Source organism: Phalangium opilio, unplaced genomic scaffold (genome assembly GCF_054372755.1).
Source record: "Phalangium opilio isolate 3A_F unplaced genomic scaffold, DU_Popi_V2 ptg000540l_1, whole genome shotgun sequence".
Classification (NCBI taxonomy): domain Eukaryota; kingdom Metazoa; phylum Arthropoda; class Arachnida; order Opiliones; family Phalangiidae; genus Phalangium; species Phalangium opilio.
This window is the reverse complement of record NW_028324244.1, coordinates 1,852,137-1,878,900: the sequence shown is the minus strand read 5'-3', so window position 1 is coordinate 1,878,900 and position 26,764 is coordinate 1,852,137. Positions and strand designations below refer to the sequence as shown.

Below are 26,764 nucleotides of genomic sequence, written 5' to 3'. Positions count from 1 at the left end.
GCGAGGCGAGGTATCGATATAGTATTTTATCTCTTAATAAAAAAAACCCTTTTTGGATTTTCTCCTGACTCACAACCGTTTATTAGCTAATTATCGGTGGAGGTCGATTGTTGAATTCGATCCCCATTATCGACATATATAATTTGTTTTAATTATATGTCTCCGGGGCAATTCGATTTTTTTTCTTTCCTTTATCGATAGTTTTTCGATTTTTCTTTCTTTGATCAATTTGCCGATCGTCCTTCTACGTATGTTATTATCAATTTTGTCTCGCGACAATATTTTAACGACAAATTTTTGGCGTTTTACCGGAAGTGATTTTTTCTTTAATATGGATCGAGTTTCTGCCTAATTTTTATATTTTTTTGTAATTTATCCTGATGTTTTTCTCGCGTGATAGATTGTTATATTATACTTTGTTAAAATGAATGTAACCTTGTGTTGGTTATAGCTCAGTTTCAGGGTTCAATTTAATAAGCTTATGAAGACATAGATATTGATGTATAACAAGGTTTAATATTATTACTGAGCAAGGATGAGTTTGTACTGGGAAATGTATTTATGGAGTATGATTGTTTTGAGATGGTTCCTTTCGTGGTCTAGGCTAAGAAATGCTTTTAAAAGGGCCAGTATAATTTAATGAGTAAAATTTTAAACATGTATAAGTACAATAATAACTTTTCAATAATTTTAATGAAAAGAAATTTTGTACCCTTAAAACAATATCTTCAAAATTTCGTGCTGCCGGAAGTGGATGTTAGTTTCCTGTGTAGGAGGTGAGAAAGTGTATAAGAAATAAGGCGTAGGTTTAGGGTTTGGTGTAATTGCTAAGCCTAATTTGAAACTTCGGGCAGGTTAGGTTCTCTAGCAGACGAATTTAATGCAAATTACATTTATTTTTTTTTTAACAATTTTTCTTTCTGTTTTTTTTTTCTTACCACAGATGATCTTACGAACGACAAAATACCACGACGACAAACAGTCTACCCCATCTTACTACGAAATGTTTCAACCATATTCAAATCCTCTCCTAATGACCATTGGGTACCTGGTCGACGACCACAAATACCGGACGTTCCACCGTCCTCTGTTCGCGTCTATCGTTTCACGGCGTTCAACAAGACATTTCTCTTGAGACTGCACCCGGATGGTCGGTTTTTGGCACCGAGTTTTAAAGGAGAACCAGCGTGGACAAGTAATGCCAATTCAACTCAACATGAAGAGAATGATTTTGGAGAACCAAGGAGTTGTTTCTACGTTGGAATGGTCGTTGGTGATCCGGAATCTCACGCGTCACTCGGAGTTTGTCATGGCTTGGTAAGTCCAACTAATTTTGGTTGTGTTAGTTTCGTCATTTGGTGTAAGTTTTTGTGGGGAAAAAAGCGTCGCCGCGAATCTGTTACAACATTTAAATATTTATTGATTACAAAATGCTTAGAGAAAAAAATAATCGAGGAAACCACAATTATTTCGCAATTTAACGCAACTATACATTTTACGACATTGGATTTATAAGAATCTGCTTCAATATTTAACTGGTTTTATTTTAAATGATAAGGATTATTTTTGTAAGGATTACCACAAAAAATAACACACAATTTTATTTACAATGAAATTGAAATGGGATGACGTAAATTATGTCATTGCATCTTCGCAACCAATCAGTCTTAGTTCTGATATTGCAGTACATTGAGACACGTTGGTCTGTAAAGACCTTGATAAACCCATTGCTCAGTACGACGACAATTCAACTCAACTGACCTTAGCGTCTTTGATTTAACTTTACTGACTTGAAACTACTGAAAAATATTAATTCCTCTACTCAGAAGCTCTACTTGGTTTCCAATCGTCGTTTAGTGCATACCATGGTTATAAAAATGCGTCCAGTTACGTTCCAAAAATGAAGAAAACTTAAAATCGACTTGCCTAAAAGAAAAGTGTATTTCTGATGGTGCATGCCGCGTCACGGGGGACCCCAAAAAGAAAGATAAATCTCGATTCTTCAATCTTGAAGGCGGCCGGCAGCGGGTCCCATGATGGATGACTTTATACGTCACCGTTGCCACCGTCGCCGTCGCTTGTGTGACATCCTCGTATCCCGTCCTTGAGTCGTCCCCCCCATCAATGACATACGAACGCTTGCGACACAATCTCTACTTGGTGTAGTATACGTACCATTCCTCAACCTTTCTTTACACTGTTTTTAAAACTTCTCGGGTCGTCTCTATAAATAATACATGCAATATGAATTTATACACTAAGAAAAGTAGGACGCGAGGTATGATGCTATATTCAAGCTGCGTCGTGTCCGACGCCTATGGCTTCCAAAACTCTTTGATCTTTTAGTATCGCGGATCTCTTTCTTAGGGGAGTGGATTAGGATGAAGTTAAGTTCTGCCAATGTTCAGAATCACTCTGATTGTAACTACCCAAAATTGAGCAGAGATAACCTGGGATCGTGGGGTGCAGCGTGGGAAATAAGGTGGTGGCACAGGGTAAATGACCAGTTTAAAAATTGCCTGGTCCTCGGGACCACTAAGAAAATTCAAAGGTACCCAGAGTCCAGACATTATAACTCAACTATTTTAACTATTCACTGCTTTTGTTTAGCAGACGACGCGCCCTGGTCAATGGCCAGTTTATTTATTACAGGCCAGGGGGTCGGTGGCCCAATCTCCAGTTTTGAAAATTTCCCACGGATTGCAAATTGTTAGATTGTAACTTAGTTATGGTCGATCCTTATAACTTCGGGTTGTCTTACGTCTGACGCGTTATCTTCCTTTTCTTCTTCTCTCTCCCTTCATCAGTTGTTCTTGAAGAGAAGACAATAACCCTTTCCCTCTCATTTCTTATTACTGTTATTATCGCGTCATCGTCTCTTGATGTTATTTTTTCCACTCTTAGGTTGTTTTTTTTTTTACCCCACTGCTCAAGAGTTCTTCTGCTTCTATAGTCTTCGGTCCTTCAAGCAGTTTAGGTCGTTGAGAGGTTTCTAAATTGAATAAACTTCGATAAACTCTCTGGTGGCGGCCAATTTTCGCCAGGGTTTGATGCTTTAATGGATATTACTTGTTAGGCCTAGGTTAGAGTTGATTCGGCGCGGTTCCGATTTTCAATTTTAGATCCATTTAGAAAAACAAAAAAATTGTTATTATTATTATTATAGGAACGACACGTTAGACTTAGTTAGGGTTTCGCGCAATTTTTATTTCACTATAGGGTTAACTAATATGAAACAATGGGTTGAAGAAGTACTTATTATGACCTTACGCCGACAGTTTTTTAACCAATTTGGGTCAATAATTGAAGACATCCAGGCAGGCTCTTCCTTCCGACTTTGATCAGTCCAAAACACGTCAATTACTAAGATTGCTTTCTTGAAATGTTTTTACCAATAAGTTGCTTATAACTGATGTCTGCAGTAAGTTTTAAATTAGTTTGGTCTCATTCGCCATCACCAAAAATGCGTCATAATTGCCAAAGATTATATTGCACCCCTTATTGAATTGGGTGGTGGTTTGGGTATAGTGTCAATTCGTACAAGTTTCTCAAGTGCCGGTGTAACATTGACAAGTAGCTTGTCCATGAGTGTCTAGACTCCACACTCCCAAATTTACCAAATTTGATATGAATGATGTTTTGTTTCTCTTCTTATTTCTTAGTTTTAGCATACGTTCGTAAGATATGTTCCTACCATAAGTTTGTCACTGGTAACTTTGAAACTGGAGTTTGTCATGAAGTGATTGAAGTAGGTCATAGATTCGAGGTAAAGCGACGCCTGGTGAGGCGCTGTCAAAGGCTCAGTAATGCAGACTAAATAATTTAGGAAGATGGAAGTCCTGCAAAACTAATTAACCGAGTGTAGTTATTCAATTCTCGCTTCCGTCGTTCTGCTAGAACTAGCTCGAGCTGTAAGTCTCTCAGTAGCATTACGAAGTATAGGTAGTGTCATACTTATGGAAGGAACATATCACTTATAAACTTATGGTTTTAGTTTTTTAATCCGGGACTTTCCTAAGCCTTGGCTGGCTGTTTTCATTTTTGGCAGCAAGTCTTCGTTCGTTGATCGCTTCCTCGTTTCTCTCTTAGCGGCAATCTCTTCCTTCTTTTTCTTCTTTTCCCTTTTCAAATCTTCAACCCGTTTTCTTTCCACTTTTTCTTATCTGACAGTTTTCCCGTGATTTGTTGCCCGATGTGTTTCTCGCTACACTTGACCTACTGTTAATTTTTACAGCCCAGAAACTTTTCTTTCCAAAGAAATGGGGAATTCGCTCGATATATCGTTAAAAAAGGGGTGCAAAAGTTTAGTCTTTTTTTTTCTTATAAATAGGATGATGTTATATAGTTATTGGCAAGGGTTTCTAGGCTATGATGATGATGCCTTTATGACGGAGACGACCTTAAGGATCAATGTTTTTAGGCTTAGAAGTAAGATTGTAACCAGAAGTTTGATTTATATACGATTTTTGTTTAGATACATTTCATATTATTACAAAGACTACGTTCTGTTTTCCATGAAAAATTTGGACAACCAAATTATTATTCCGGATTAAATTACCTAATTGCCACTTTACTATTCAAGAATTTTCCCCTTGAAGAAAAATTATTTTAAATTTTACACAAAGGACTGAATTAAGTGCCTAGAAATCTTTAATATAGACGATTCCATTAATTTCAGGGGAGAAGCAAACGCCACAGTGACGGGGGGAGTAAATCTTCTTGCGTTATTTCCCCTCGCGCCAAGGGGAAGAAGCAGGCGCTAGAGGCAGGCAACGCGAGTCGGCTAGCCTCCCCCCCCCCCGCGTGCATTGTACACGTGCGACTCCGTCTAGCCTCCCCCCCCCCCGCGTGTAGTGAACACGTGAGACTCCGTCTAGCGTTGCCTCTTTGTTAGCGCGAGGGAAATAAAAGTACGCTAAGGGAACAGAACGGCCTTCAGCTTGCAAGTAATAAATGGAATGTCTATTCGGCCAGCTCCAGTCTTGATTTAGCAAAAGTTTTGACCTCTCTTCCTTCCCTGACTGAAATCTTCTCATCCAATAATTGATAAACTCTTAATTAGGATAGAAGTTCGCGTTGAGTTTTGGCGGGAGGCTCACTGTCCCGGAAAATGATTTAATAAAGAAAATCATTAATTAAGGATGTAAAGGAGAAGGCTAAGCCTCGGTGTACTCTTTTCGCTGCTGCTTTTTCCGGTTAACGGGATCGAGCTTGCCTGGATATATTTCGACACGCGCTTCGCACGTCTCTCCTCTTTTGGTACATCCGTAAGTGAACCTAATATTTCTTTGCTTTTTAGGCCTCTCTGTCCTTACGTCTGCTCTGGCAATTGTTCTAGCGCGCGTGCGAAGCCGCGTAATCTCTGGTGAAGGTTGAACGCGCTCAATAATTATTATTACAAACGCAAGGTGATAGCTAGAGTATGAAAAATAAGACGGTGTCGTGCCCAAATTAGGGTTTAAACTTAAACCCCCAGTTCCTCGAATTGAACCGCGCAAATTGGGTTGTAAACAATTAGTAAACACTGCGGGGTTCGTATACGGAACCTGGATAAGTCAGGGATTTGGGAAATATGGGAATAAGTCAGGGATTTAAGGTTTTTTATTGAAAAGTTAGGGAAAGGTCAGGGATTTCGTTTGGTATTTCAAACCATGATTGCTTCGAGCAATGATAAATATGGGGTGCAGGTGTAATTATGAAGTGGGCTCTAATAAACACCTTAAAATTTTCAGGGATATTTTCCCAAAAAATTCAGGGATTTTCAATATTTAAAAATTTCGTCCGAACCCTAGCTGAAACAGCGACTTCTATTTCTATTGCATTACTAAATAGTGTTAATTAACCCTTTATGTTTGTTTTTTATTTTTTAACTTTAAAATTATAAGTTTTTAAGGAATTTTGGAGATGAAGAGTTTAGGAGCTATGGATTAATCCTTTGGTTTCCCCTTTAGTCTAGTTTTCTTTTCATTCTTTTTCAATAGGAAGGAAAGGATATAATAAAAGTTTCTCTGGTGCATGGTATCTAAACTTGAAAAGAAATAATTTTTGGCGGGAAGAAACCGCGCGTAAATTTCACTTTTTTTTTTTTTTACTTTTCCCCTGATTCCTTTTTGGCGCATTTTTCGCGCGCCAATGGCTCCCGCGGTGATTTCCAGCGGAGACACCTACAGTTTGGAAAAGCGTTATTTTCTAGTTGCAAATTCACCCTAATTAAATTCTACTACCCACAAAGAAAACGGATAAATTCGGGATTCTTCTCTCTAACATTAACTATCTCTTCTTTATGGCTTCTTCTTTTTCCTTTTTCCGATGCTTCAGAGAGGGAGGATGCCTAAAGAAGAAATTCTAGTCGCGCATAACGTGTTCTTCCGCTGAGGCAATAGGTATTCCAATGATTGAGGTCGGACATAAGCTTTAAAGTAGAAGGTTAAGGTAACATAACTTATTACTACCTTAAAACAACTGCCTTTTTCTAAATATAATTTAAGGAATTAAATATTAAAATTAAAATAAATTATGTTTATTATTATTATTAAATAATTTGTATTTAATTAGTCTTAAAAATAATCAAGGTTTACTGCCCCACCCGGCATTGGTTTAGTTGCGTCTGCTAGCCAGAACCACTTACCCCATACGAGATTGGTTGAATTCTAACAAACTGAGAGAGGTAAGGGGTAAGAGGTTCGATTTAGTGGCGTCTGCTACCCAGAACCACTTACCCCTTCGGGATTGGTTGAATTCTCACAGGCTGAGAGAGGTAAGGGTTCGGGCTAGCAGACGCCACTAAATCAATGCCGGGTGGGGCAGTAGTCCTTGATTATTTTTAAGACTAATTATATGCTAATTATTTAATAATAATAAGAGATCATTTATTTCTTTTAATCTTATTAATTTTATATTTAGAAAAAGGCCCTTCTTTTAAGGTATAATGTTATGTTTCATTTAAGAGTTTTTGAAGAACTAGGTAGAGTGATTTTGTCGAAATTGGGTATCCAACCCCTTGGATAGCAGCAGTGAATGAAGGGTTATTTATTAGGCCGATTGGAATATTAACGGTAATTCCAATGGATGCATGAAGAGGAGAAAGAAGACCGGTGGGATTTGGTTACAGAGAAAAATCTCAGAATGTTTCTCGGTCGATTTTAGCTGTTTACTAAATCAAAGAGGCGCTTAACTTGGTATTTTTTTTTTTTTTTTAAATCCCATTGGATCCTTTTAAGTAGCTTTCTAGCGGTGTGTTATTTGAATAATTTGTTTTATCGGGAGGGAGTTCTAGAATAAATAGGACCGGATTCGGAATTGGAAACTCTCTCGCTTCAATCTCGATAAATATTACCCTTCTTATTTAAACAGACCGATTCTATTGAATTAGAACTATTGGTGGTTCTGGAATGGATTTTAACCGATTATTTAAACTGACTAGGAGAGATAACAGATTATTTAACCCTATGAAACCAATATCGGCAGATTTTTACAAAGTATCAACGTTTAATAGTCAAATTAACCTATTTTTACCGATAAATCGGTTCCAGGTTAATTTAATTTACCTATTTTTACCGATTAACCGGTTCCAGGTTAATTTAATTTACCTATTTTGTACCGATTAACCGGTTCCAGGTTAATTTAGTTTACCTATTTTTACCGACTAATTGGTTCGAGGTGAATTTAATTACCTATTTTGTACCAATTAACCGGATCCAGATTAATTTAATTTACCTGTTTTGTACCGATTAACCGGGTCCAGATTAATTTAATTTACCTATTTTGTACCGATTAACCGGTTCCACAATAATTTAATTTGCCTATTTTGTACCGATAACCGGTTCCAGATTAATTTACTTTACCTATTTTGTATCGACTAACCGGTTCCAGGATAATTTAATTTACCTATTTTGTACCTATTAACCGGTTCCAGATTAATTTAATTTACCTATTTCGTACCGATTAATCGGTTCCAGATCAATTTAATTTACCTATTTTGTACCGATTAACCGGTTCCAGGTTAATTTAATTTACCTATTTTGAACCGATTAACCGGTTCCAGGTTAATTTAATGGTAACTTCGAATCTAAATAAATTTAGAAGTTAATTTAGGATATCTTGTGACCCTGACGACGTGTCCTCAAGGTCACGTGATCAAACGTACTAAAAATAAAACTTAATATAAGTAAAAAAAATTAACAACAATGAAGAATCACATTTCCGATTAGACGCGTACGTTAATTACGCCTTAGTAATTAAAAAGACATAGATTTTTTATTTTGGCGCGAGACGAAAAAAAAAGACCGCCAAATAAAAATACTTCCCGCCCAATATTTGAATGTATATAGAGTAATGGCAGCCCTCTGCCTTCGACTGTATTAAGCTCTATGGGAAAATAACATGGGGTGCCATTAGTCTATAATATGGGTGAAGGTTGTTCACGTGCAAGGTTCAATTTCTTTTTCTAAGAACTTAGGCTACAGCTTCTTAAAGAAAACATTTTTTTAAAAGACAAAAGACAGCTCGAGGATGAATGACTTTGCAACTCGATGTTGTTTCTCTTTTTTTCTTTTCTTCTTCTTGTGCAGAATGATTTGAATGAATTCCTCTGATAGGCGCTCTTATAAACATCGTACACACGTGGGATTTGGTTTTTTCTTTCTTTTTTTCTTGTATTTTGAAAAAAGGTTTCGCCTAATTGTTCGAATACCTACCGTAAATGCGTGATTCTCATGCCAATTTCAACAAATCTTGTTTATCGGATAACAAGGTGACTGACTATATAGTTATTAAATATAAGCTCTTAAAACTCCCTGTACTACCGGTTAAATACATCGTGTTTAGTTAAATTTCGTGATGAGCATCCTACGTTTAGTATATACAGGGTGTTTCTAAATCTCTGTCCCAGAGATTCTTTGGGGGCTATTCAGATTATCTTTGGGGAATCGATTTTGAGTCAAAATTGTAATTTCTATTTATATTTTGCGATAAGGGACACCGTTTCGCAGTTATAATTGAAGTGTTTTACTTATGACCCTCTTAATTAAATTAAAAAATTGAAAGATGATGTTAATTTAATTTAGGGGTCATTCTTAAAATAATCTAATCATAAATTAGAAAATTTAGGGGTCATTCTTAAAATAATCTAATCATAAATTAGAAAATTTAGGGGTCATTCTTAAAATAATCTAATCATAAATTGGAAAATTTAGGGGTCATTCTTAAAATAATCTAATCATAAATTGGAAACGGTGGAGGAATTGCATTTTCTACTCAATATTGATTTCCCAAAGAACATGATCTCCCCTTAATTTCTGGGACAGACTTTTAAGAAACACCCTGTATATCTTACATTAGTGGGATGGTAGTTGTTATATAGCTAAGCCTAACCGGGGTAATGAATCACATAGTGGATTAATTGGCTAAGAAAATATAGCTTTCACCTTGACTTATAAACTATACAGACAATAAGAATGACGCCGAAATTCTAAATACGGGTTCCCACGCGAGTAATTTCAGTTTTTGGGTGAGACGTCCTTTGCGAAAATTGCGTTTTTTGTTGAAGGTATCAATGAGTTACTTGTTGTCAATGGAGTGTAGTGTAGGAAACGTGAATTTCAATTATATTTAATTTAGTTTTAATTTTACTAAAAAATGTGTAAGTGCTAAGCCTAATTTGGAAAATCCCCGTGACCCTCTTATTAAATTCGTCTGCTACTTTGTGGTGGTGCTGCATGGTGGACCTTAAATTTAATACAATAAATTTTACAGGTCGCTGAGGTCGGGGTAATTAATTGAAGCTCAATTTTAATTAGATTTCAATCAATCAATCTGCATACCGTTGATTGAAATTTCTAAGACTACTTTGTATTTAGAATTTTCCCCTAATTCCTCGCGTGGCCTGATTAATACTTACTCTGATGGTCGATTAGACAGACAGACAGACGCGGCTTCACATCCCTTCCATAGCAATAATAATATAATTCCGAGGTTGACGGCGCATAGTGACATTGTGACAATTTATAAAGACACTGACTGTAATGCCCATATGGAATACCTTGGACCAGGAATAAATACATCTAATTGGAATAATTGCGCCGCCATTTATCTCCCATGTTAATATCTACTCGGGTTTTAAGGGTATACAGGTCTTGAGAATTTACTATCTCGTGACGCCCCATAATTCTAAGGGTGTCGTTTTAACTGTCGTTTCATTGACGCGACACTTTTGCAATTAAGGTAAAATTCGTCTAGCCCTTCCCATAAAATCAGCCTAGATACGTTGAATAAAAATGGATGTAGTACGCAATGATTCATATTAGGCTGTATGTATTCCTGGTAGGATCTATTCCAATACGTGCCTGCCTTGTTCTATTGTCAACTCTCGTTCCGAAGATAATCGCTTTTGCAAATTGTTATTGAAGTCTGGCATGGTATGTCATGCACGTGGAGAAATCAAGAGGTTATAGGTCAGCAATAATTGAGGATCCTCTGCGTGAATGCCCCAGTCTTTTCCCTCTAATTAGATTTGGAATAATATAATGACGTTTTCCCTTAAGATATCCAGAATTTCCGCAATTTCCCTCCCCCCTATAGGATATTAAACGGATATCCACCAAAACATAACGTCTTTCATATGGGGATGCTGGGATTTCCCGCGCGCGCTTTAATTCCATTTTGCCGCGAGTTCTCTGGCCAAGACGCTTATTGGAAACAGTTGCTGTTAATGTGAATTTCTATGGTATGGGGGTATACGTGTTTTGATCGCAAATTTAATGGGCCATATTATTATATTTGAAGTTTATTGTATATGTATATATGTATATATATATATAATTTTGTTGACATTATGAGCTTTGAATCCGTTTAATTTGATCTCGGTTTTCTGACCCATATTTGATTGTGTTGTTACGTCTTGGGTTCTGTTCTATACGTGAACTGAAAAACAGGGGGGGGGGGGTCGTGAACTGAAAATTAGTGTATTTAAGTAATAATATAATATGCGAGATGTTAAAATTAATTAAGTTATAAGTTATTTTATAAGTTGAAGGGATGTGTAGTTCAATACGTTATGTTGGAGGGACGGTGTGTTTCAAGAACTATATTTTGAAGTAGTATTGTTGATTTTCCCCTGGAGTAGTGATTGGGCTATCTCACGTGACTCTAAACGACTCGGTGGATGAATTTCCAATGTACTGGAAATGGTACGAAATTCACGCATGCCCAGAACTTTATGTAGGACCCTCCCCTGCATAGCACGTTGTACATCCCTTTAAATTTATCATATTTTTCAAGATAAACGCCGTGGTGTGAGCGTTACTAAAAGACAGACAGATAAAGGCTTAATCGTCTTTCTTATTATAATTTAGCTCTTCATAAATATTGGAAAAATATGAGGTAATTTCAACAATTCAAAAATTTAAAACCAATCTGGGTGGCATAGTTCTAAAAGAGTCATTAAGCAGTTTTGGAACCCATAATTATACAATATATAGTATTAACTAAGCTGCGGGGAGTATACAGGCATCCTTATTTGGTAATATAATAATTTTAAACTTGAGTTAAAAACCGTATGTAACACAATGTCGTCGAATTTGAATTAATTACTTATATATGTTATAATGCGTCCATGGAAGAAAGACAAAAAAAATGTGCGTAGGCGAGCGTATAGCCTCGATTACTAATGTTTTTACGTAATAAACGAACTAACGAACTCGACGGCGGTCACAAAACTAATTATTATTTTGACTTAATAACTTAACCCGGTTAATTGATTTTTTTTTTGGTGTTTTTTATAAATATACTTTGTCCAATTTCGTAATTTTTAAGCGTGGGTTTTCAGCCGGTATTAATCGTTTACGGAATAGGCTTACTTAACTAGACTCATTTTATGTTAATTAAAACGTTTTATTAAAAATGAGAGACGTGTAGTAGAAAAAAATTGTCTGGGCCCTTCCGAAAGAGGTGTCGGAATTAGATTATGTGGGAATGATATTTTTTTTTACTTATCTTCTTGCGCCTAAACCTACGCAATAACTTATTTGCATATGTGTCTAGGATCGAGAACTGCAAAAAAAATATATATATTTTTTTTATTGAATATGTTATTCAAATTTAATATGAAGGTGTAGGTATGTAGGGTATCTAAAGGGTTTTCACCTATAAAAAAAAGAAACTAAAGCACAGGTCTTTTTCGAGAGAAATTAATTTAAATAGGTTTTTAAACTCTCAGAGGTCATTTCGTCTGACCTCCACAGATTCCAGGATTTCTATATTAAAATAAAAAGAAATTAAAAATATTAAATTATAATTTTATGTATTAAATTTAATGATTTTTCTTTCTGGATAATATTGAGTTTGTTCCATAAAGTACATACTGAATATTTGATTTTGATTTATTGAACCTGGAGTTACTCTTCAATTTAAATTTCTAAATTATTAAATTGGAAACTTTGATATTATTAATTTACTTAGCTTATTAAATATCGTTAAATATTTTATTTATCTTTAAACCTTTCAAGTACTGGAGAGTAGCAACTCTCAGGGGCACTGATGAGCTTGGGTGGACACTTGTTACAAGGGTTATATGGTCAAGTATGAGTTAGTTAAGTCATTTTAAATTCGAATTTAAAAAACAGTCGCTAGTCTTTGCAGATATCTTTTTTTTTTATCAAAATGACAAAATTATAATTTCCCCCGTCCCCCACGCTCTCTTATTGGCTGTGACAAAAATTACCACGCCCCATTTTAGCTAGTTGAACCTTTTTAAATATTATTAATTTTTATTTTGGCAAACAAAAATCTAAAATTCCGCATAGGCGCGCTGCTATCGTGGCGTTAGAATAATTCATCGCCATGCTGAGAGAGGCTTCAGATGTAAACTTCGGTGTTAGTTATAAGCTTCTGGTTAATGTTAAGTAGGTATATTTAACATTAATAATAACCAAGAAATGTTATAATAATTTTACATATATACATACATTCTCATTCGGATAAAAATGAATTTTCTTTATTCCAAATTGCAAATGCCATCGTCACGCGGTTTCTCCTCAGACTCCCCGGTCCTAAAACGTCCATTGTTTATCTTTATCAAGTGGTCGCGTTGGGCACACACACTACTTCGTCTTCCGACTTCTTCCCTACCTTTCTCCATGCACGGTATATCTTTTAGTTTGAACAAACATTCATCCATCCCTAAAACTTCTCAAGCAAACACCAACTCGACTTTTCTCCACTCTGTGATCTTTCACTCACTGCGTATCTCGAGTCGACTTTCTGTGCACTTTGCCTTTTTTACGCTAGCTATTTAATCAAGCGTACGTCTCAATATCAACACACTATTTTCTCCAAGAAGGCGTTAAGTCTAAAAAAAAAAAATAGAAGAAACTGTCGCGGGTAAGGTGACTACTACCGTCGTCCGTTTTTGCTTAATTCAAAGTGCCAAGGCTTAGGAAGATGACCTTAGGTCAGAAATGTCGAGCTTCTTTTCCCCCACTGACTGTAATGGAGTAGGCCTAAGTTTCTAAGAAACCATTAACCAAGGCTTAGGAAGATGACACTTCTGCAGAGGGAGTTTTAGGCCACAAACATTGAGATCCTATTCCACCAATATCAATTCACTATCTGTAATGGAATAGGCCTAAGTTTCCAAGAAAGTTATAAGACTATAATCATTAACTTTGTCCCCAGCTGACGCGTGATCGAGTGAGCTATGCTCTAGCAGACGATATATGAATTAGGATTCTTGGCATGGTATTTGTCGTTTTAAATTCGGCTATTTTAGTATTCAAAAGTCTTGGTTCACCATAAACGCGACTGGTTTTAAGTCGTCTGCTCTTGGCTTCTTGCGTCTGAGTAGGGAAAATTAGCGTACCGACGTCTGAATGGGCCTTTAGAGTTTAGGTTTTTCCATAATAGAATGTTATGGGCTTTTTTAGGGCGTCCCATCATCAATGTAATGGTCTCGAAAAGGGTAGACATCGTTTATAATTTTTTTACTTTTTAGAGATAAAATAGACGCACCTTTCATTTCCCAGTAGGCCCAAATGAAATTTAGATTTATTTAGTTTCTCTCATGGCCAGAGATTTCGATAAAGACTTTTGGGGTCTTGTATACCGTCTTAGAGATAGGAAACCTTAATAGAAAAAAAAAATTGGAAAATATTTCTGGGATTTGCAGGTTTTCCAAGAGCCTAGTTTTCGTGTGTTTTGGAAATTAATTTTGTAGCCCCGTGCTCTCCCTCTCTCTTATAGTAAGTAGTCTTACTCGTTTTATACAGTATAAAATGGTTTCTGTACATTTTTTTCATTTGGATTCGGATAAGAAGGGAGAATTCCCCTCTACTTTTCCTTATCTATTCTTCAGTCCCAAGGTTCTTTAAAAATTCACGAACTTTTCTTAAGAGTTTTATCTCTCGCTATTTAAGTTTAGTTTGTATTTTCAATTTTGAGTTGTAGCCAAATGGTATCAATTTAAATGCAGGCGGGCTACGTGCGGTATCAGAATTTTAGATTAGAACAGTTTTCTTTTTGTGGGTTTTGGGGGAGTTTTGGGAGACGTTTTAAATATGCAAAGATTGACGTGTTCTATTTAAAAATTAATTCATTATCTTATACTATTAACTATTAGAAACTTAGGTCTGTCAGCACGTTGAAATATTTTTATTAAGTTTAGTTTTCAGGGCCGCCATTTTTAAAGATGACGGTTAGTCTAACGCAAAATACTTACCATAAAGTTAGTCTGTATTATATAGGGAAGCAATGTGATAAATATTAAGGAAATCGGTTGAAATGTAAGGAAGTTATTCCATATAGGTTTTATTTTTATATTTCTGGTCGCCATTTTTCAAGATGGCGGCGTATTTTTAAAAATCTTTATTGGGTGTCTACTACTTACGATTAACGTCCCTGGAAAATTTCAGCCTTCTAGGGCATAGAGGCCTAGATGGATTCATTAAATTTCTAAGTTAGATTTCTTGAAAGTTTATGATAAGGGTAATTTAATTACGTAAGATTAATAATTAATGTAGGAAATTTTCATTAGTATAAACCCTTAAGCGCAATACCTGAAAACAATATTACTAGTGTTGAAAAGATATAGCTTCGTTGAGGAAGCGGCGAGTTTAATAATTGAAAGAAAAATAATAAATGCATTTTTACGTTTACACCTCGATTCGAACATAACCCTTTTAGACTTCGAGAGAGAAGTCATTCTTCTAAGGAAGCTGAAGAGGTTTGAAAGATGGGGGATGCGTGCCAATCTTAAAAGCGTGCACGCGCTGAGTCACGAGAGTCAGAAATCCTAGGAGATAATAATAAGGACCCCGGAAGTGCATGAAAGAGAGAGAGAGGAAGAGAAATCATCCTCATCCACCTGCGGATCTCAGGTTGAATTTTCTTTTTTTCTCTCTCTCTCTCTCTCTGAGATGATATTGTATTGTACAGTAGAACACCGCCGCGTTTAAGGCTTCAATGTCTTAAGTGATCTTACAGCTTCCATTCTATTAGCTTTTCATACTGAAAAATATGCAATACCGTTAAAATTAATGTAGGGGTATCCGTAGCTTAAGGATTAAGGCAATTTGAAAAAGGAAGTTGAAGAAATATTGCATATTCGGGTAGAATTATAATAAAAGGGTCATTAACAATATCTCATGGCAGATGTCTGTCTGTCTTCGTCTACCCAATCAAATTTGAACATACATACGGTTTTTAATTCTGAAATATTAAATCGCGAACCAATTAATTCATTTTGAATTTTTTTTAATTATTCAATATTTCAAGGTGACTGTTACAATAGAGATAGTACTGTCGATGTCCTGTGAGATGTTTCACGTATTTAGTTCTACCATTGTTCTACATGGATCTTTCCAGAGCATTATCCTTTGTAAAACAAAAATGATTCATGGCAAATAATATCCATCTGTTATAGCTGGCGGAGCTAGTCGGAGTTAGACCTCTTTGGGGAAAACCGTTCTAACCCGGGTAGAGGAAGCGGTTACCAACTCCCATAAGGACTACTATGCATAGATGCAGGAATGCATACAGCTAATAGGAATCATCGTGCCCCCATATATACCGGGCTTGAGAACTTACTATCCCCGTCACTAATGGCGTCTTAATAACTGTCGTTTCATTGGTGGGTAGCAACGCGAGTCCCTAGCGCGCTTTAGGTTCAACGCATGCAGCGAGATGGATTATTCGCGAGGGAAACTCGGAGTGAAAATGGATGTGGTACAGTTATTCCTAGTAGCTTTATGTATTCCGGATAGACTATGTTAAAACCTTGACCAGGGTTTTGCTATCGATTAATAGGCCTATATGAGGCTAAATCCCGAGTATTCTCGTTTTCCGGGTACACATTACATACATCCTCCATAGGACGCGTCTCTGAGCTGAAATCATTGTATCCTAGCAAAGATCATTCTTCATTCGTTCTCGTTTACGTATCTCTCTCTACCCTGCATGGTCTCTAGATGTTCCTTGAATTTATGGAGCTGTGATATTGTAGTTTTATGTTATGAGATTGTGGTACCGGGGAAAAAGGGTTAACTCCCTTGGTACGAGAGAGATCAGAAGAAGATTATTTGAAGCAAATATTGGGTTTAGATGAATTAACTTATTACCCTGGTGTTCAACTCGGAGGACTTGGAATTGTTCACTAAAAATTAAGGGAAAGCTCATGGAAATTTATAAGTTTAAGTAAAACTCGGGGAAATTTGTGAGGCTTAAGTAAGTTTGCACTGAAGAGGTTGCTTGAACTAAAAATAACCAATCCTTTAGTTATTACTCCATAAGAAACCACTCCCGCAGTTACTAAGTGGCCTTACAAATGGAAATATCATGGAAATGTATTTGAAAACACCTGGAAATGTCAGGGAAATAGGGATCCTACCTGGCGCGAAGTACTTGTGATGCGGTTTACTTCAATCTATGTCCTTTTGCGGTACATTTCGTTTGAGGTCAGTGCGTAGATGCAAGTGGACTTTGGGAAGGTTGGGAAGATTGCTGAAAAATTATTCTACCTTGCTGCTGTTTGTTGGTTGATATGAAACGCGAAAAGTTTCAAAACTTGCGCGAAGTCTCGTGGGATGTTAGAGCTTGAACCTTGGGTCTAACAATATGAATGCAACTTTTGGGTTTAGGAGGAGAAGGGAAGTTCTGGTTTGACATTTTCGATTGCTCTACTACTACAAACTTAAGTCCCCTTTCGTGGTATAACTCGAGTTTTATCAAACGTATATATATATACCGTTCTTTTGATTCCCCCAAAGATTTTTAAGAATTGCACGCAATCAAGAGAGTTGCATGAAACGTCGTTCTTCTTGTTGTCGTTCTTGAACTGGCTCTAAGTAAGTTTCTAGCAGGCATATAGTTAGTGTCATACCTTTGGAACATATCTTATAAACTTATGATTGTGAAAACAATACTAGAAGAATGTTGTGGTCAATATTGACAACGGGGTTTCTTTTGTTTTGTTTTTGGTCAACTTGATATTAAGTCTCGCGTTTAATTAAACGAAGTAAAAAGTAGAGATTACAGCGGGAACTTGTCCAATGATCCTTTTCGGCTCCAGGGAATCTTATCAACTTACAGTCAGGTTTTCTCCAAAAACACGCTAGTGTATATCCCTTAAGACCAAACAAATATTTCTGGTAAAAGTTGCTGGGCCATCAGTCAAATTGGTTGGGTATCTTCTTGTATAAGTTCCGGAGTTTTAGACCCTTGGAGTATTTCATGACCCATGCAGTCAGTGTAAAGCAGCCGCGGAAGATACTCTTAATTTCTTTCTTGAACTTTGCTGCCTTTAAAGTTTGTTTGGATGGTTTCTATCATAAGTTTATAAGTGATATGTTCTTACCATAAGTATGACACTAGCTATACTTCGTAATACTACTGAGAGACTTACACCACGAGTTAGTTCGACGGAGAACGACAAGCGAGAATTGACTAACTACAATTATTTAATTAGTTTTGCAGGACTTCCATCTTCCTATTTAGTCTGCATTACTAAGCCTTTGACAGCGCCAAAACTAGGCGTCGCTTTACCTCGAATCTATGACCTACCTCACTCACTTCATGACAAGCTCCAGTTTCTAAGTTACCAGTGACAAACTTATGGAACGTATCTTATGAATGCAATAGCCAGCTGGAGGCGTACGCGATTCCATTCTAGTTTCTAAATGTTGATGACCGTTAAGTGTTAGTGCATGCACGGTGCTCCCCTATAAACTAACTCTCTTAACATATTTTTACCCTTGGATCTTCCTTCCAACTTGGAAGGCTGGCGCTCTTTCATTACCTAAATGGGCAAAAACTGCATGGGTGTATTTGCGTTCGAGTTCAACCGAAGTTATTAATATTCAACGTACTTTCGTCTTTTACTCCATTGGGGAGTTGAAACAGAGCCTTGGTTAACTTTGCGTTGATATATTTCTAACGCAAGGCACCCTTTTTACCAAATTAAAGCGGTTGCTTCGTTACATCACGCGTGCCGACGCGGTTCTGCAACGAGGGGTCGAACACTTAACTTTTATGTGTAGTTTTAGTACATCTTAATTCAGACGCATGCAGCTAGTGCAGTCATGAACGAGTGTCCGAAACCTCCTTTTTTTTCCTTGGCGCGTTGGACTCTGGTCGTCATTGAGCCCTCGAGACGCGCTTACCCTATATGAACGACGTTTAAGGCTTAACGGCGCTACCGGAAACTCCTTGTTTCGCTTTTGTTTACTCTTGGAATTAGCCACGCGCTCGTCTAATAATTGGCGCGCTAGAACCTCGTGCGCGCCTTTTACAGAAAAGCGCGGGAAAAATTAGCTTCGGCGGCGGAAGGAGACTGTTGTGTTATACTGCATGGCGCGCCGCATTCTTTTAATTTTTCTCCATACACCCCCTTGATGTTACGATACGCCATTCCACGCTGAATTTGCAATACGTATAACTCTGTAATCGCAGTGTTTTTAATGGCATTAATTACTAAAGGAAATTAACTTTTGGCTCTGTTCCCGTATTACGGTTGGTGGTGGTGTTGATGATGGGGTTATACGTTAGACTTAATGAGTATCAAAGTGAATAGCGTATAACGACCCCGGAACAGAAGTTTATTCTGTGAAATTTTTATTTTTATATTTATAAGGTTACCAAACACTTTAACCCTGATGGTATTATGAGGGTTTTTAAACGTCTTACGTAACTAAAAACCATCAAGTTTTTGTTTATGTATGTAGTTTTAATGAGTAGAAACAAAATGACTAAAGGAACAAAGGTTAGGCTATAATTTTCCTCGCTTCTTTCCAAGGTTTCTGCCTGAATAAAATTCAAGGAATAATAATATGATTGTAAATTGTTAGTCATACAAGTGTACTATACAATGAAGTCATGGGGATTGTGTTTTCAATATTGAGTACCCATAGCCGATTCACAGAAAGTACAAAAGTGTAGACTACTTCCAATAATAACATTTTTAACCACCTGAAATTTTTCTTTTTAAAATATTCAACCATTTTTTTGCATAATTTGTTTCAAGTTCACCTAAAGTATTTTCACCTTTCACTGCTAATTTCTATCTCACCCATTAAAGAGGATTTACTTTTTTTTAAGCCTTTTAAGCTTATAGGGGTTCGATTCGCTCACGTTTCGCAAATTACTTTAAAAACAAAAAGAATTTTCGAAACATGTAAGTTTGAACTTGGAGGAAAGAAGTGAGATGGAGTGGTAATGATGGTGGATCATGTGCGGAAGTGAAAGTCTCCCGGAGTACCTCGCGCACGCCCCTACCTGGATTGGTAAGCGCTGCTACATAGCGCCATTTAAAAATAGGAGCTAGTTCTATTTATGAGACACAGGGGCATTTTCGACGTTTTACGACCCTACCAAACCGCCACTGATCATGCTGGGAGGACATCGTTGCTGTTCCATAGATGGGTATGATATAGAGGCTACGTTATAAACATTCAATTTCACTTCTCCTCCAAGGTTTGAAATTGGCAATTTATATTTTTCTTAGTCGTTAAGCCTAACTTGGGTGTATATTTCTAAGACATGGTTATAGCACCCCTATTTAGGAGGTACCTGGTACATTTTTTTATCGCGGTTATAGATCCCTTTTAAAAGGAGTTATCCGTTTAATGGTACATTCATCATGTCGAACTCTTTTTACCAAATGCTTTCAAACTTTAATGTTTTTAAAAGTAATTATTTATAATAACTTCTTTACTATATACAGTATAAAGCAGGGTATACTCTACTTTTAAAAATCCCGCTGATACCCTATCGTCTACGTGATGTTATTGCTTTGACCTCTGATTGCTCTAAACTTGACCTTTCTTCCCCGGCACCACCGCCACCATCAAGAAAAAACCATTTTTTACTTTGTTTTATGTTTTTCCTAAATTAGGTGGGTAGAAACACGATGTTCTTGCAAGATACGATAAATACACGCTGCGCCTGTCAATTTTGTATTTTTAAATACATCTGCAGTAATTCTTTTTTGAAGTGTTTCGCCTTAGGCCTTGGCCATAGTTTTGATTTATTTGATCGGTTTTGTAGGATTTATTCGTGAAACTAACTGACATCTTGTTGTATTATTATTGTTATTATTAGGTTTAACAATCCTGCTGCAGGGTTTAATACAGATTCAAACTCTGTTTGAAATTGAATCCGCCTATTTAGATCTTGCGTATTATTGTCGTTATTAATCACGTGTCTTCAACGACTAATGTTTTCCATTTATCAAACGTGGGCAGATGTTACTCGTTAGTAAGTGATATTAGAGAGTACCCCCATCGTTTAATTCTGTCCAACAACCGGTACCGCAGTTGTGTAATTTAATATAACATTTAAAGATTTGGGGGGAAGATAAAGACAGCGTGCATGATGTGGATGTCATCCCATTATAGTTAACCCTTTGAATGCTAAATGGTTATAGAGGTCATTCCACTTGGAGATATGGAAAGCTGCGGTGAAAAAAAACCGCCCCTGGCGCCAAATGCAATTAAAACCTTTGTTTTGAATTTTATTTTATAAATTTCACGAGCTTTAATAATTTACGTAATGCCACGTGTTACTTCGAGCCTTTGTTTACATTTTTTTTAAAATATTCACGCGCTTTTATAATTTTCCACGTGACCTTCGCTCAAGCCTTCGTTTACATTTTTTTATGTATATACATAAATTTCACGCGCATTAATAATTTATCACGTGATACCTTTTAAGCCTTTCCTTAAGTAATTTTTTTTTTGCGTTTATGCCTTTAAAAGTCTATCCTTAATAGCTAAATTAACCATTAACGGGTTGTTTCTTTTTCCTGGTCGCGCTCTGTTCATTCCTGCAGGGCATCCAGCCGGGTCACTATTTAGTACTTGATGACCCTAGAGCCTTTTCATCGACAACACGCAACACTCACTTATAGCCAGCCACACTAAAACCCCTTTACTCTAGCTCCCATCAGAGTCAAGGCGGCAGTCATTAGTAGATTCCGGAACTGGATCGTATCGTGGAGTCAAACCTAGGAATCGCCTCTTTCGTAGCATGCAGCATGCAGCGCGGTGGCGCAGACTCGGATGTCGAAAAGCATCAAAGTCTCTGAGTCGAGGCTTTTCTCCAACATCTCGACTTCCCTCTATTTTCTCTTCTCTCTGATCTCTTCAGTTGTTTTAGGCTTTGCTTGCTCCGTAATTTTCTAGCGTTCACTAGATCGCTTTTCCCGCTCTCTCTCTCTGCATGGCATCCTGGAAGTAGTTAGTTCCGGAGAGGAGAGGGTGAAGGAAGTGGACGTATACTGGCTGGCGCGAGGCACTCTTGATGCCATGAGAGAACATCTCCCCCGTGGCTTCGTGTTATTTAAGATGTCTTATCACGGTCGACGTTTTAATCTCGACTCTTTTTCCGTGTACTTCCTCCCTCTCTCTCTTTCTTTGAGTGTCTCTCTCTCTCTATCTCATCCCTTAATTCGACTGTTTTTTTAAAGGAACAATGAAATGGAATTGGTGGGAAAATTCGTCAGGCTGGGTTAGATAGTTTAAATGGTCAAGGATCAGATTGCAGGGTTCGTGCAAACCTGGAGTACCCGGAAATGTCTGGGAGATAAATTGTAGACTAAAAGTTTTTTTGTTCAGGGGAAGGTCAGGGAAATTTATAATTTATTGTAGCATTCTGGGTAATTTGTGAAATTGTGAGGCTCGAGTAAGTTTTCCTTGAAGGGGTATACTCCTCCCAAAAAAAATAAGTAAAAACATCCTCCTGCAGTTACTAGGTTGCCTTGCACATGGAAAATATCAGGGAAATTTAAGGGAAAATCCTGGAAATATCAGGGAAATCTGTTTTCCCAAAAGCTGTATGAACCCTCAATGTCGAGTATTTTTGGGAGATGGAGGATTATTTCAATCTCCCTTTTAATTTAAAAGTCCTTATGATATAACTAAGAGGTTTTTAACCTTGCGTTTTTCACGCGCTTTTCGAAGTTGTTTCTCAAAACCGCGTGGTGCGAGGGTGGACGAGGGCGCGCTAGAACAGCTGCAACTGGTGTCCCCGACGACCCCTTTTCCCAATAGAACAAGGCGAATCTTTCAAAAACCCGCGTGCTGAGCTAGCTAGGCTAGTATCCCTGAAATATTACCAAACGTCCTTTCATCTCACTTTTCATATTTTTTACTTATCCGCTGAACCGTAATAAATAAAACAAGACGGCCCAAGGGCTCGTAATAGTAGCCATATCGTACGAGTGAATAGCCCCTCTATACCTACCCTAACGAGTGGATAACCCCTCTATACCTTACCCTAATGAGTGAATAGCGCTATCTTTTTCAATGCTTAAATGATTTACCGTGCATAAAATCAGAGTGAATAGCCCCTCGATTCCCTACTCTAAACAGTGATTAAATTATAACCGTATAAATTTACTTATGCTGTAATTCTAATATTCCGGCGAATCGAAGAACAGATAGTTTTTAGTGATAATCCCCTCGATGAGTTTACAACATAGACTTATGCCGATGCACACTTATCGCATCTTATAAATTTCTAACAAGGACTTATGCCCAGAAACATTTGAAAGAGAAAGTTTAGTTATAGTGATTACGCATTTTAGTGATTATCCCCTCGAATTACCATTAGCAATGCTAAAATGATCAGACGCATAACGCCCATTTAACACTATGTTAGCTCTATCTAAACCCACATTTGAATTAACCGCCAAAACGTTCCAGTCAAACATAACATAGATGACGATAGCTACCGAACGAGAACGAAACACATGAGGAGCGAGGTAGGAAACGGGGAAAATCGTTATCTATTTAATTAGCACATACATAAAAAAAATAAATATAAAAACCCCAAACATACAAATTCATAAGTATCCGACCCCACAGATAAAAATTCAAAAGTTTCCGACCCCACAGATTAAGAGGTACCCCACCCCACATCACCCCGACATTTTAGAGATAAGAATAAATAATAAAAAAGTCGAGGTTTTTATCAAGTCTCTATGGTTGAGTGGGTAGAGTGTTTGTCTACCACGCCAGAGGCCCGGGTTCGAATCCCGGGTCTGACCTGAAAAAATTTTAATTAAAATTAAATCTCTAACCGAGCCCAGTAACCCCTATGGGTGGGTTGTGATAATATAAAGTTCCTTTTAAGCTAAAATCTGACGATAACGAAGCGAAAACTCCGGCCACAACTACTACTACTACTACTACTACTACTACTACTACTATTACGGCTCGGGTCAAACTAAGAGCCTATCGTATACTACGATATGGCTAAAAAAAACTTCTTAAAACCGAAGAAAGCTCTATACTCGCAGCGGCGGCGGAAGTCGTAAACAAGGTTTTTCATTTCCTTGATAAGCCCGGTCCATGAGGGACTCGCTTGGGATGACTTAAAGACATCTATATAGCGATATGCTTTATGTATATTATTTTGGCCCCGTAATTCACGTTTCGCGACTTACTTAGGACACTAGAGGACCCTAACGCGTCTCTGTATCCCTGCTGTCAACACCTTAAAGGCACCTTTTAGATTCTGTCATTTTATCTTTCGTAATGGAAACCAGGACTCTGGTTCCATATATTTTTTGGGGCTTATTATTTATTACTGTGGACATGCATTTGCCGCACCGTCCGCACGGAGTTGCATGCATGGGGCTTGAAAAATTACTGGATGAGAGAGTTCGTTCACTTTGAGAGGCCCGAGACAGTGTGAATGTAGCTTTTTTTTTTCAGTGCTATGGGTTATCATTTTGGTAATGTAATGTCCCCATGGTTGACGAAAGATACGTAACTGTATAAGCTTTTCATCGAACCAGCTCTTTCAATTTTAATTGGTTTTATTTTTGGGGTTAAAGGACTTTTAGAAAATCAACCCGGGGTTTTTAATGCCACGCGTGTCTTGGTTGGTGATGTTCAAAGTTTTCTAAGTTAAATATCTTGTCAAACTTTTGTGATGGGGTAATCTTTAAGACTAATTTTCTTAAGGAGTGGCTGTCTAAGATTAAGGTGATAGCGGTGTAGTGATTTTAGCCAATCATAACGCGATGTTACTGTCAAGAAGACACCTAGATGAGCAGACGTAAAGCTGGCTCATTACTCCTTGGAGAGAATAGAGATTATGCGTACTACTTAAGACGCAAAATTCTCAAAATGAGGTTACACCCCGTTGGACTTTAATTTTCAACGCACACCTTTGAAGATGAGATCTCCCCCGAAGTTTTTTTCTTTTGTTTGCTCAATCTGTTACCCCGTAATTACAGGGTGTAATATCTAGATGAAGTTACCCATGGCCAGGTGAATGAGCCCCAACTGTTCTTTTACTTTAAGTAAGATTTTTGGTAACGATAATGTCCGAGCTATTTCTTACTTATACTCTATTAAAACCCACGCGTTTGTCTAGCCTGAGCTATAAGTTCCCCCCTCCAAAATTTTGAATACCTTACCTATTCTTCTCTTTCCTTTGGATATCTAAGGAAACTGATCCGCCCTAGCTGATACGTAAACTTCATCACCTAAATACATTCCCTTTTCAAAGTAGTCAGCACCCATAAACTAAATAGAAACGGTGAACGTTGTTTGTCTCAAGGACGGCTTTATTATTATTATTATTATTTTATATTTGTTGTGTTTTAAAACAATTTGTCTTAAGCCTCGGTCTGTATGGTATTATAAAGGCCCATTCAGACTATCTTATGGTCGCGTTGGTATACGTTCATTTCCCTGTTCAGAAGTCACGTGAGAGAGCAGACGACTTAAGTTAAAACTAGTCGCGTATATGAAGTGATTTTTGAACCAACACTAAAATAGACGAACTTCCAAAAAGAATGACGAATACCGCGCTAAAAGTCATGAAAGTTTTCGTATATATCGTCTGCTAAGCGTAGCTTACTCGATCACGTATCAGCAAGGCATGATCGATGGAGCTATGGCTAAAGAAAAGGCGCTAACGAAGGTGGTTGGTGCCATAACACTGCATGACGGAACTGAAAACTAGTTTTCAAACTAAACCCGTGCACGAATCTTTTCGTTGACACGTGTCTAAATAAGCGAGCAAAGCGACTTCAAAAGAGTTTAGTCTACAGTCTGAATGGGCCTTAACGTTTCAAACAACGGTTTGGGAAAAAAAATCACTTAATTTATCGCTTTGCGAGTCATATTTCTTTCGAGGTGGTAAGGTACACTAGATTTGAAGCTATATACTAGAAAGAAAATCAGGCTCTCGTTTTTGGGGCATTCTCTTTCTTTAAATGGAATGGAGGCGACAATAAATGTTGGGATATATTCCTTCTTCATCCGTCTAGACTCTGGGAACATTTTTTATTAGAAAGAAAAAGTGTGTGTGTGTGTGAGAGAGAGAAGGAGCAAACGCTTAAGCCTTAATCCTCGCTGATCGTTTATTATCAGCGGGACATTTATCTTTTTAACTCTTCCTTAGTCTTTTCTTTTTTACTATTGACAAGCTGAAAGAAAGGGATGGAGATGCGACTCGGGAATGGCATGCAGTGATTTCTTGTCGACACTATTTATTAAAGGTGTTTTTATTTATTTATTTATTTAATTCCTGGCTCTATTATTCAAATTTATTTATTTTTGTTCTTCTTCTTGGGACCGTCATATATGTTTTTTGGGCAGCGATGTTAGTTTTATTTTCAGAACTTCAGAGGTCCGCAGGGCGTTAAACTTTAGGCTTAACAATCTTATCTATCACCGTGCAGACTGCGTGTGTTGTTTTGTATTTTTCTGAAGCGATGGAACGGAATGATCTGAATCTGGTATCAAAAGATATGTTTTGGACTTTTGCAATAACATGATGGCATTGTTCCGCCGCTCGTTGAATGTAAGGAAAGTGTCTGGATGCTGATGCAGACATGAGAGCGTAATGAACGCCAATTACACTTGTCTGATGTACCAAAGCGTAACAAACCGATCTCTAAGCATTTTGAATTTCCTGCTGGCGTCTTGTTTATTCTTACAGAGACAGACACCTTTAAGTAACGTCTGGTACTTAAATGCCGTCTCGTTTTTTCGCCCTGTTTTTTAACAAGGGTGCGGTGGTGTTTTGTTATTTCCGGCGCCACTGACGATTATCTCTTGGTTTGGCCTACTCGTAATATTTTGACAATGTCCTCTTTACAAGTAAAGCCGCTTTTCCCCTATTTACTTACCATTTTAACAAGCGAGAAATGTCCAATTCAATTCAGTTCAAGGAGCAAGCGTTGGTTGAAATCCGTAAAGCTGTAGCTTGTTAATACGCCCTTTACTGATTTTGATGTCTTCAAAATCAAGATATACTTGGT

The 26,764-nt window shown here is 37.3% G+C and overlaps 1 protein-coding gene and 1 long non-coding RNA gene across 4 annotated transcripts in view; one reads left to right on the top strand and one right to left on the bottom strand.

Moving 5' to 3' along the window:
• The window catches only part of LOC149588588 (A disintegrin and metalloproteinase with thrombospondin motifs 9-like), a 179,267-nt gene that overhangs the window by 22,149 nt on the left and 130,354 nt on the right, over positions 1-26,764 (top strand). For all 3 annotated transcript variants that reach the window (XM_089862363.1, XM_089862364.1, XM_089862365.1), the window contains exon 2: positions 944-1,317. In XM_089862363.1, the coding sequence (XP_089718489.1) occupies positions 944-1,317 (374 nt within the window). The remainder of the gene's footprint in view (positions 1-943; positions 1,318-26,764) is intronic.
• On the bottom strand, positions 12,578-13,381 carry LOC149588590 (uncharacterized). Its single transcript, XR_016379960.1, has 3 exons — positions 13,126-13,381; positions 12,963-13,046; positions 12,578-12,885 (listed from the first exon to the last, which is right to left on the bottom strand). It is a non-coding gene; the product is annotated as an uncharacterized LOC149588590 (long non-coding RNA).